The sequence below is a fragment of the Alosa pseudoharengus genome, unplaced genomic scaffold (assembly GCF_046254945.1).
Source record: "Alosa pseudoharengus isolate Yale_2024_CS ecotype anadromous, Long Island Sound unplaced genomic scaffold, YU_APseudo_1.1 YU_APseudo_1.1_scf_11, whole genome shotgun sequence".
In the NCBI taxonomy this organism is placed as follows: domain Eukaryota; kingdom Metazoa; phylum Chordata; class Actinopteri; order Clupeiformes; family Clupeidae; genus Alosa; species Alosa pseudoharengus.
This window is the reverse complement of record NW_027468576.1, coordinates 23,782,687-23,794,800: the sequence shown is the minus strand read 5'-3', so window position 1 is coordinate 23,794,800 and position 12,114 is coordinate 23,782,687. Positions and strand designations below refer to the sequence as shown.

The 12,114-nt window shown below is 41.4% G+C and overlaps 2 protein-coding genes across 3 annotated transcripts in view; one reads left to right on the top strand and one right to left on the bottom strand.

Annotated features, from left to right (window-relative positions):
- Positions 1-6,324, bottom strand: part of shroom2a (shroom family member 2a) — a 45,518-nt gene extending 39,194 nt beyond the window's left edge. For both annotated transcript variants that reach the window (XM_076278495.1, XM_076278496.1), the window contains exon 1: positions 5,111-6,324. In XM_076278495.1, coding sequence (XP_076134610.1) covers positions 5,111-5,317 — 207 coding nt within the window. In that variant the 5' untranslated portion in view covers positions 5,318-6,324. The remainder of the gene's footprint in view (positions 1-5,110) is intronic.
- A 968-nt stretch (positions 6,325-7,292) lies between these two features.
- On the top strand, positions 7,293-11,580 carry syap1 (synapse associated protein 1). Its single transcript, XM_076278494.1, has 10 exons — positions 7,293-7,617; positions 8,128-8,246; positions 8,357-8,423; positions 8,602-8,675; positions 8,752-8,891; positions 9,243-9,394; positions 9,530-9,588; positions 9,681-9,828; positions 10,298-10,421; positions 10,963-11,580. Exons 1-10 carry the CDS (start codon positions 7,404-7,406, stop codon positions 10,988-10,990), a joined length of 1,125 nt encoding a protein of 374 aa, XP_076134609.1. The 5' UTR covers positions 7,293-7,403; the 3' UTR covers positions 10,991-11,580.
- The last annotated feature ends 534 nt before the right edge of the window (positions 11,581-12,114 follow it).

Below are 12,114 nucleotides of genomic sequence, written 5' to 3'. Positions count from 1 at the left end.
TCGGCCTATGTGACCACACTGTAATGCAACTACATCCTCTGTTTATCTGACGGGTCTCTGACCTCCCTCTCTCTCTCTCTGCAGCACACGCATTTTCAAATTTACACACAGGCACTGGGCCACGGCCAATCAGAGGGGAGGTCCCGCCCTTCACTATCTGTGATTTGTTTAAATCACGATATTGGCCAAATATGTGTCTGTTATTGAACCAAAGGTAGAGTTTCAATGCGGACACTTATTCCTCTCTCGAATAGCTGGTTGCACCGGTGCGACCTCCGATTTTTTTTAGTCGCACTTTTGAAAAATTAGGTCGCATATGCGACCAAATTGGTCGCACTCTGGAGCACTGCCTGATGATGGCAAAGAAACCTTAATAATATTTTGACAACTAGATTGACAACTCTTAATATTCACAATGTCCAAGCTCTCTCGTCTTTGGCAGTTATGTCCACTCAACATCAACCTTGTGTGTTGAGCCAGGTGATAGGAAACTGCCAGCTCACATTCATCTGCACACATTATGACTCACTAACTTCCGTTTACAGTGTACATGGAAGTTGTTTAAAGGAGCTCATTGTCAGCGTCGTACATTGTTTTATTGTTCGCAATAGTGTGGGATCCCTGTACTGTTTTACGCAGCCACCATTTCTAAATAAACCATCTAAAGTCCCAGAAATAAATCCAATATACTCTGCCTGCTCCTTTGTTGGTTTCACTACAAAGCCAGGGCCCCATCCTTCCCTCCGGAGCTGAAAGACTGTACTCTCAGCACGGCCTAAAGAAGACCAGGTTCTCTAATCCTGGCTAAATTTATCCCAGATGCTGCATCATGCCATTCCGACAGGCTTGAGGCTGTCAGGAATAATTCAGTAAATTTGGAGAATCCGACGAGACTCCAGCATTCCTTTCCAGCTCCTGGCACTGCCAGCCACCTCCAGAAAGCATCCAGAACAATCACAAAAAAAAATCACTTGGAGGGAGGGGGAAGGGAGCAAGGGACCAAGGGAAGGAAGGAAGAAGGAAGGAAGGAGAGGCAACAAGTGAGCAGGTGGGCAAGATAGAAGCTCAGAGACTCAGTCCTATAAAGAGAAGATTTAGGCATGTCAGCAATGGCCATGTTTCAAATGCTAACCATGTCTACCAGTGACATGTGGATCCAATTTTAAAAGCCCTACCTTTAAAAACTTGCATAAAATACAAGCTTGTTCAATACTTTATCTACAAAGACTCCTGTAAAGCAATAGCCTATGAACTAGATCCAAGGAGTCAACTGTTACATGACCCTATGACATCTCACTAACAACATGTTGGGTCTACACTCCCTGACTTAACCACATGCATACCAACCTTGGTTTGGGGCAAAGTAAGGGCAAGATCATGGATTCAATTATCCTGTACATTACAACAGTTGCAACAAAAGGAAATCATTAGTGATCAAGTCAGCATTTAAAGCGTGCTGTGATAAAGCATGCACTTGAAGCAACAGAGGCTGACAGACTTCCGTCTTAAATGAAAGGCTCATTTAATATACTCTGCAGTAAGGGCACTGGCATCTGGAATGACATGCAGTGACCTCATGTTTTGCCAGATGACCATATTTGATCTTTCCTATTGGCTTTCTATGCAACAAAGTAGGCTGTTTATAGGTAGTCTGTCTTTGTAGTTTAAATGTACTTTCCCCCCCTATAACATTGCATAAAATCAAAGACTAAAAAAACTGGTCAAAGTCTAAAATACAATTAAACACTGAACACATGGAGGTTGCCTTAGACCAAAAAAGTGCGACATTAATCATCTTACCGATCACTGAGGTGTGACAATGTCCCCTGGAGATCTGTAATTGTGCCAAGTTTCCCCCCTCGAGCGCTGCTATCAGACTGCCAGCAAACAACGCAAGTGCCCCCACTCAGGGTGGACTCCCGCCGAGCTGTTCACATTAACTACCCAGAAAACTGGACGGCGTGACCTAAGAGCTCCTTAAAGATCTTACCAATGGCAAGAATTCTGCTCATTCGCGTCACATGTCTGCCTCCATCCCACAACAAGAGCATGAATGATTTAGAGAAAGGGGGGGGGGGTTGGTTGTTTGCTACTGGAGTACACCACAAGCTCACCAACCAACGCAACCGCTCGCAAATGCCCAAGAGGGGTGGACCTTGGACTAAGTCTGGTCACCTGCAAACACAACAAGCAAATTCCGAATGCAAAGAGGAGAGCTGGTGTGACCCACCAAATCTCCCAAGCAAGGTCATTGGTGGTTTATCATTAACCCACAGAATACACACAGCGGAGTTTCGTTTGGCCTGGCTTCCAATCCCAAAAAGACATGCCAAGCAGTTGAGAGAAGGATGACTCACACACACACAGGGTGTCTGAGGCAACCTTCACCCACCGCTGCAACAATGAGTCGACCAAGGCCAAGTTTAATCCCCACTTCTCCATGTCGCCTTGATCATCATTAACCCCATCAGAGAACATTCCCAAGCGCTCAGCAGGGGGTTTCAAGGAGAATTTCACCACAGTTTCAGTCAGTTTTTATGTTGTGTCAAAAAAAAAAAACATATTGATGAAAGAAACACTAGTTTAGCTCTTCAAAGTTAAAGGCCATTTCCATGGCCATTCTATTACATTACATTTGGCTGACGCTTTTTAACCAAATCGACTCACAACACGGTAAACAATTTAGAGGTAGAGTATGATAAGAACATGTTAGTGCATCAGTGAGTGTTATTATTGTGTGTTAATTTCATAGAGTCAAGTGTCAGTTCTAGTCAGGTGATAAGTGCTATATTAGCTTTTGGTTAATGATCATTGTGCTTGGCAATATGGAGTAAGTGTGGGAGGAGAAGAAGGGAAGGAAATAACTGGAAGGGTGAGAAGATTTGTATTGGAAATAATTAATAATAAATTATGTTTTAAATCTACTGGATCTTGGGTCATTATTGTCAAAATAGGTTTGGCAGGAGAAGGCAGAGAAGAGATGACCAGCTTTACAGACAACATTGGCTAACAGAACATATATTTGAGACATACATTTTATTTTATTTACCATTTATTTTATCTATGTTATTTGTGAGGAAATCTAAAATACACATCATAGAGTTACAAATAGCCTTCATTAAAGTTTGAGCACACAGATGAACGGTAAGGTTAGTATTCCTAAACAGTACCTGCTCCATCAGTACCACACCGTATGCAGCTTTCACACAATCTTGTTCGGGGAGACATATTTTCATCTGTCATGAGATATTTTTGCTCTATACAAAGTTAAGGTGGAGACGCACCTCAAGAAGGAAAGAAGCATATTAGTTTGAGGTGATATTGAAATGCTGTTGATTGTTTCATTCATGGCATGGTTACATAAATGGGATAGCTCATTTTTAAATAGGTGTGTTCCCACTATGTAACAGACAGCCTATATTACCCATTAAGGCTAGTCTGAACATGCACATCTGGCACATAATATGGAATGCTAGCCATTTGGCAGGAACATGGAAGCGACCACGGGAGTTCAGTGTGGGATCCGTGCCTCAGCGCTCCCTCAGGGTAGTGAAGACACACCGGAGGCCCGTGTGTGTGTGTGTGTGTGTGTGACAGGGTCGGGCTAGGCTGTGTTGGGTCGCGTTTGATCCTGCAACAGGTTTACAGTGCGCTAGACTAATGAGGTGAGAGGAGTGGCATTGCCGCCAATCAGCAGCTGCGATGGAGCAGGTTTATGGAGGCGGGGGCCAAATAAATGACATCATGGAGATAAACAGGAGACTTCAGGGTGTTTAATGAGGAGTGGGGAGAGAGAGAGAGAGAGAAGAGTTGGGAAGCCCTGTTTCACTTTCACACCCCGCTGCTTGGGAAGTGTAAAATGTCTACAATGTCCTGTTATTAAGAAGATTCTTTATAGTGTTTGTGGTTCAAGTTCAGCCTCTTTCATCAGCGTGTACACAAACATTTGCCTAGCTGAGAAATAAAGACATGGTCATGGTCAGCTGTGCCCATAGCAACCAGGCTACTGGAGAATGAGTATCTAGATGAAGATGAGGAGATCACACAGTAGACCAAATCTACATAGTAAGTTATGGTCAGGTGGGATGAAGATTCATTTTCTTGTTTCTTTCTTTAAACAAACATGGAAAATGTGTGCACGTGGTTAGGCTATGTTCTGCTGCTTTAGACAGCAACTTCAAGCAGCTGTTAAATGTTTCTTTGTTGCAAACTGTCAGTGACTTTCAGCTATTGCCATGTCAGTTAAGGATGGCAATGTGTTTACCCCATAGGTTTACCCCCCGTGGTTTTACTGACAAGTCTTTAGATCTGCAAGCCAATATTGATGCTTTTACGATGGCAGAGTTGAGCGAGTCCAGATGCTTCTAGTTAACAGAATGTGCATGCAGAGAAGAATATTTGAAGTTTTACAATTCAAGCCTTTGCAAAAAAAATGATTTTCATGTAATATGACAGGCTGAAACATTTTATGTAAAGGTATAATATAGTATTTGTATTACTAACTATCATATTGAATGGATTTTAAGTGTGGCAATGGCTCAAATGAGACAGGATATTTTTGCAAGGATGCCAATTAAAACATAGGCTAACTGATAACCGTACACTGTAGGTGTGTGTCATGTGTGAAATAACACATGAAGTCACGTTTGTTTACATTAGGCTATGCTCTTCAGTTCTTATCAATGTTCCTGTTTCTCCAAACAGACACAAAAATAGGCCCCTGAGTCAGTTAAGATCCATGTCACACTACAGCCTGGCAAAAGTGGTGTCATTTCCACTGTTGTGAAAAAAAAAACTGATTTTAGTGGTTACTGAAGCTTCCCCATGTTTCTCAGATGTAACATCAAATCCAACAAGTCATGCAGGATTGTACGTTTGTAAACACTGAAACCAGGCAACTATCTGGCGTGATTTATTTCCCATCAGACCCAAGTCAAAGGAAGATGACTTAAGACATATCTGTGGACTGTCTTTAAAGCAAATTAAAAGCAACAGTCTACATTCCTTACCACCACCCCATCCCCCTTTTGCACACACACACAAATACAAAGCAGACATATTCAATCTAATCAGAGTTTGATAGTGTTTTGGTGTTTATTCACTGGCCTACCTTAGTTATGAGAAGAGGTTCGTGATGTTCCTGTCCTCCCCTGAGGGTAAAACCCCATGGTGCCCCTCCAGTGAGGAGCACATCCACCAGCCTCCATCCTTCTCCATCGACATTTCTCTGGTCCAAACTGTATCTCTCAGGTTCCCGCAAGTGGTTGGGATCCCTGCCTACAAACTGCTTCTCTATCCTGTGTTCTACGGTTTCCATTGTTTTTTATGGCAGCTCAGACTCTCAAAATGGCTAAACATCCACACTGATACACAAAATGACAGGAAAACCTATTTCCCAGCTAACTGCAACTGGACGTATTTCCTCTCGTAGTACACACGCTGTAGCATTTACTTTTGGTTACTGCTGTGTTAACACCTGTTCACAATCCAGACCCTTAATGCTCTTAAAATAGAGAATTAAATGCAACATGTTGTCGGCTTGAGGGGGTAAAGGACCCCATCTCTTTTCTGTTGTGACCTACTGCCAACCAAGTGCCGAGTCAAGCTGCTTTCTCCAGCCTTACTCCCCCTTAAATCCATTAGGAGCCATGTTTAACTCAATAGGTTATCACACTCTCAGCAGCTCATCAATCCCTTAGGCAAATTGAAACCAATTGAGCTGACTCACACACCAAATAATCTCAACTGAAAATTACGAGTTCCAGACCAAATCTTGTGTCTGCCAAACGACTTAATAGTAATTGAAATAAAGTTACTTCAACCTTTAAACTGGTATGGAAGCTGTACTTCTAGCTAAATGCATCAGTCAGCTAGTATAGTTGGCTAGCAAGTTGCTAACAGTTGCTAGTTAGCAAAGTTCTTGACGCTTGATGATAAGGACACTTAACGTTACACAGTTCCCATTATTCCAAATTAATACAAACTACGTACATCATACACTCAACTTCCAGTAAAATGAATGTAATAACCTAGCCGGCAACGTTACCCAAAGGCAATTAATGGTGTGTAACGTTACCACAGCACCAATCGCGTTTCCCCGGTCATCTTAATAATAGAAACAAACTCCTTTATCCAAAAACGAGAAAGAAGACACGGGAGTTAGAATGATTCAGTCACCCAAAGTTATTCTGGAACTCGCTCTGTCAGCGCAAGCGTTGGTTCAAAGAGTCCATTCCTCGTGTCTCACGTATCGATAAATCCTTTTTTTCCGCTGAATAGACTTGGCAACACAGGAGCAAGCAAGCGGGGGGAGCCGAGCAACTTGTTACTAGAGGCTCATCTGCACTAGATTACACGTCCCGTTCAGCCAACAACCTGCATTGGCCAGTAGAGGCGCGGATGGGGAGAGTACCTGAGAACGTAACATAATTCCATTTGGAAAGGACATCAATTGTGTTAAAAGCATTGGCGCCACCTATCGGTTCCGAAATACAACATATTGCATGAGGGCAATTTTCAAGGGTGTCCGAAACACCTGTTACCGCCTGTTTGTTTATCACCTGCTAACCTTAGCAACTTGAAAGCTTTTTCGACGTAATTAAAACAACTGAAGTCATCTGTGCACGTCTCTGGAAATCTTGGTCAAGTTGGTTTTCTGTCACGACCACAGTTCAGTGACCAAGGCAGAGAGGACAACAGACCATGGAGACGTAATTAACGTTACATTTTTACTTGTATTGTTGTAAATTGCTTGCTGTTTATTGACGTTGTTGTAAGTTTATTTAGATAAATGCGTCTGCGTGCGCTGAGTCCGTTTGTTTTATGTGGTCTTGTTCTGTAAGCCTATACTGTCTTTGTAAAGACAGGCTTGCTTTACTGTCACTGTCTATTTGTCTGTTTATTTGTGTATGTCTTGGTGTGGTGTCACAGGTACGCTGGCGATTACGCCGCTCTGTCCGGCACCTGTCTTGTGTCTTGTTATTTTGTAAATTGTTTGTTTATGTCTTGATGTCACGGGTACGCTGGCGACTAGTTCTACGCCGCTCCGTCCAGCATCGTTTGTCTTTAGCACTATGTGTCAATGTCTTGTGTGTGGAGCGCTTTGGATTGTAAAGTACATGTTAAATGCGCTTTATAGATAAAAATGACTTTATTTATGTATTTATTTATTTATTTATTTATTTATTTATTTATTTTTGCTGCAGGGACGCCGTTTTCATGGCAACCGAGGGACGGCGAGCAAAGGCGTCCAAATAACAAAATGGACTGAAAACGCGGAAGTGAATGGTGATGACGTTCGATGTTTAGCTGCCACAAAAAGCTGATCATGGCGTAATGTTGGTGTATGTCTGGTGAAAACAGTAGCGTTTTTCCTAACCAAAGCAAGCTCCTTTCAGCTCAAAATGTTCAAAGGTTGGGGTACGTGGCTAGGCCTCGATGGTGCCACAACACCATCAGAAGGGGTTGATCAACCCACTGATGTTGTCGAAAAAGAGAGAGAAACTTCACCTGATGTGCTGGACAGCGAGGTAAACAAGGAAAAAGCAAATGTAACGTTAGACGAGGAAGGGGAAAACGGTGACCAACAACTCTTGCAACAAACAAAGGGGTTTAGTGGTAAGTAAAAAAAATTTTTATATTTGTTTTATAAAGTTGACTATGCAAAATGTATTTCTTCAACTGTCTGAAAATGGAAGTTGGCTAGCTAGCTAGCGACCTGGGGATAGCTAACGCCACAAATCTGTTTCAGCAAGTTAGCTGCCAGCGAACAAACGATAACGTTAAACTCTTATGAAAGGTAGCGTTACCTGGCTAGGCTCAACCTGCGATGGTAGCCTACTTTGTCTGCTTTGACATTGTTCACGTTTGCTTTAGATTGTAGAAGGGACATTTGTCATCGACGTTGTACGCTGTTCAGTCACTTGCTAGCTTTTACGGACAGACCGACTTTTAAATATTATGTTGTTTTTGTATTTGTGTGTCGGTTTGGACAAAGGCGTTTGCCAAATCCCATAACCATAACCGACTTTGACCTAAACAGGATAGCTCCCGAAGTAATAACTAGACTAGCTATCGAATTCATGTTAGCATTGTTTACTTGAGTCTGATTTTTTTCTTGCTGTTCAGGTTACATTCTCAACTTTGCCAGCAGTGCAACCAAGAAAATAACTGAGTCTGTAGCGGAGACAGCTCAGACGATCAAGAAAAGTGTAGAAGAGGGGAACATTGATGGCATTATTGATAAGGTAACCTAATGTTTCCTTTATTGTTGTCTTTGGAGATGTTGCTCGAATTATTATATTAACTGTAAATATACATGTCCTGTATTCACGTCGGTGGCTTTTGATTGTTACAGACCATACTGGGAGACTTTCAAAAAGAGCAACAGAAGTTTGTCCAAGAGAAGAATGCAAAAAGGAGTGGTGAGACATTCAAAGAATTCCTCAACAAAGAACCTGTTGTTAACCATATGTATACATCTTGGTCCTGAGCTTTTGATTGCATAGCACTTTGGTCAACTGGTGTTGTTTAAAGGGGTTTATCAATAAACCGGACTTGTACTGTATGTACTGTATGTGTGTGTGTATCTCTCAATGTTAGATGTTGCTGTTCCACCGTGGGTTGGTTACAATGAGGAGGAAACCATTCAGCAGCAAATATTGGCCTTATCAGCTGTAAGTATTTGGTCAAGCTTGATGATGATTGATATATTTATATATGTTGTGTGAACTCTGTGTCAAATCATTGCAGGACAAGAGGAATTTCTTGAGGGATCCCCCTGCTGGGGTTCAGTTTCATTTTGAGTTTGATCAGATGTTCCCTGTTGCCTTGGTGATGCTGCAAGAAGATGAACTGTTGAATCGGATGCGCTTTGATCTTGTCCCCAAACAGTGAGTTCTCATTTAGAGTAGAATATTTTTGTGATAATGTAATAACCTGTTGGGTGCCATAAAAGACAGCAAACTTTAACATTTAGTTATTTACATTTCAGTTATCGGTTGTCGTGACAGTAGATTATCACGTGTCCTACCTGATAATGGAACCAGTGATGACCTTGCTTTATCTGTTGACCAGTTGAAAATAATGTCCTATACAATGAATAATGCATTTATCAAGATATGGAGCAGTGTTTGCTTTGTCTGGGACACTATGCATTTGCCTGCTACTTCTACTCTTTGTGGAGCAGAGCTGCTGTTGCTGTGCTGTTGTGTTGATTGGAGATTCTCTTGTAATCTTTAAAGTGTGAAGGAGGAGGTCTTCTGGAGAAATTACTTCTACCGTGTGTCACTGATAAAGCAGTCTGCTCAGCTCACTGCGTTGGCAGCCCAACAGCAGGCTGCAGAGAAGCGCCAAGAAGAGAAGACTGAAGACACCGCAGATGGAGACATGCCAGGTATTGGGATTTTATTAAAACTGTTCTCAGAAAAACTGGGACATTCCTAACTTGTTTTGCAGTTACACAAAGTGTTAATGCCATAGTTTTAAATTGCTTTTTAAGTGATGACGCCTGCTCCACTTCTCTTTGCAGAAACCATCAGACCGAAAACCCCTCCCACTACCATCAACGCCAAGCCAAAGTCAAATGAGGTAGGATGCCACAGGCTGCGGCTGGTTTGAGTGCAGAGCAGCGAAATGGCTTCATATTGCGTCTGTTATAATGCTCTCTCATTTCACCACAGGATGAAGAAGAGATAATTTCCACCAGCCCAGGAGTGTCTGAGTTTGTGAGTGATGCCTTTGATGCATGCAACATTGACCAGGAGGACCTGAGGAAAGAGATGGAGCAACTTGTGCTGGACAAGAAGGATGAGGCGGCTCCTCAGGATGGTAAGCTCATCATGTTGCATGTTTTCTGGATCTTCCTGAGGCACATAGGTGGTGGTTAAGTGTTGAAGGCGTACAAAGTAAAGGAAAACACATGAACCTTGTTATTTGCTAATGATGGTTGAGTTGAAGCTTCTTCAGTAATTACACCTACTCTTTGTAGAATGTCAAGGCCTATTAGTAGCTAGATCAACATTGTATTCTACATAAGCTTATCTAAGCTTGTTGGTCCTTGAAGGCAACCATTTCCTTCCCACCCTGAGTCAATTAGTTTGTTTAGCAATAAAACATATTGATAGTATTCTAGCTAATGCATTGCATATGGAGAACTCGGATGTAGGCTAGGTCTCAACTCCTGTTAAAGGGTGGAGAGTTGATCTCTATCTCACATGGGTTATGATGCTCAAAAAATATGATCGACATAATCCTAGAGAGTCTATTCTAAAGTCCATTTTGCCTTTTCTGGTTTCAGAGGAGACGGCTGATTGGGAACGCGAGCTCCAACAGGAGCTCCAAGAATACGAGGTGGTAGCTGACGCCGAGAACAGAGATGACAACTGGGACAAGGAGATCGAGGAGATGCTGCAGGCGGATGAGTAAGCTAGAGGCAATATTCTCTCATTGCCCTGCTGTGGGAGAAAGTCATGACGGACCAGATGAATCAGCCATTTCCAACTCTGAAGAAACTTCCGGAAGACCGTTTCACTGAGGTCGCTGGCTTTCGAAAAAAGCCATTCTTAGCCCTGTTGAGAATATGAAAGGAGAATGATACAACATATAAAGCTTAACATATGAAGGAGGTCTGTAAGGTTATTTTGTTCCAGAGCTGAACAGTCCTGAAAAGAAAAAAACCCTCTGTCAGTGTGTGAAGGTTCATGGAGATAGATGTCCGATGTGCAGTGCCAAACTGCTATTGTAAACTGACAATATTAGGAATCTGTTAGCAGATTTGAAAGTTACCTTTTACTGTACATTCATCTCTCTTAGAAGAGAAAATTATGTCGTTTTTTTTTTCCAGCCCCCGTCTTGTCTCTTTGTGCAATCTGCAGGGATGTTTATTCTTGAGACGTTTATTTAGTGATTGTAATGATAAAGACACAAATTTGTTGTAAACCTTCTGTGCTTTTGTGTTTTCAGATTCACACATCTCAGCAGCACCACTTAAGATCAGACTTGTTGAAGTCAACCAACATTGATTAGCATATGCAGTGGTGTGGTCTGTTTGTCTTCAGGTGGTACTTCTGGACATGAATTTACTTTGGCTAAGCACACTAAAATGAGTTGGAGGATGTATTATTATTACAGCCAGCGGGTCTTTAGATCAATCGTGGGACCGTTTAGTGTCTTTCTCTTTGTAATGCAGATACTGTATCATTTGGTAATGGCATACTCATGTTTAAATTTAAAGAGTTGCATCTTCAGTCGGATTGAGTGGGATGTTTTTATTACTTTGTGCTCTTATTAAATCATCTGTCTTTTAAAGGTTTATGTATATTATTTCTCTAGTCGAGTATCTAAATGGACATTCTTGACGTATTGCAAAATCTTAAAATGTAATGAAATGGATTAGAAAGAAACTTAATAGAATTCCCTTTTATAAGAAGACTTATAAGATAAGATCACACCCTTATTAGTAGAGACTATGTTACCTATGGAACACATTTTCATATATTGTTTGACCAAGCTGATGCTTGTTTTACTTTACAATGCTGTTAGCTATGCTACTGTTAAGCAAAATAAAGACATTGCCTTTCAGCATTTTGTTATGAGTGAAGATGTTTGTGAATATCCTGTGGTGTCAGACATGATTGTATATTGGTTAACCTGAAGGGGTTGAAGTGAAGGTTGTGTGCTCCTCTCTTATCCATCTCGTTGTGCCTGAGAAACCAGTCCAACTAGCTCATGCCTTAGGCACTATTGCAAATGATGTGAAGAAAACAGAGCACCCTGATGCAATGTGGTGCACATATAGTCATTAATGATGTTCAATTTTACATTGTGGTTTCCTTTCCCTTATCGAATCAGTAAAGAATGATAACAAAATATACCGGTACTTCCATATATTAAACTAAATATTGAAAACATACTGTATTAGACATAAGAAAGAAATATAATATTCTGTAACAGTATAAAGGAACATTTAAACACAATATGACCCAACACACAACATAATAATTTTTGCCTCCATTTGAAATATTTATGAGAATTGCGGACTGTTGATGTCATTTTAAATTGGCTCCGCAAAGATCCTTTCCTAAAGCCCTCCTGTAGGCAACTGAAAACTGAAAA

Coding starts and splice junctions, on each gene's coding strand:
- syap1 (XM_076278494.1), top strand. CDS start 7,404: ATGTTCAAAGGTTGGGGTACGTGGCTAGGCCTCGATGGTGCCACAACA. Junction 7,618..8,127: donor ACAAACAAAGGGGTTTAGTG/GTAAGTAAAAAA, acceptor CTTGCTGTTCAG/GTTACATTCTCAACTTTGCC. Junction 8,676..8,751: donor AAATATTGGCCTTATCAGCT/GTAAGTATTTGG, acceptor AAATCATTGCAG/GACAAGAGGAATTTCTTGAG.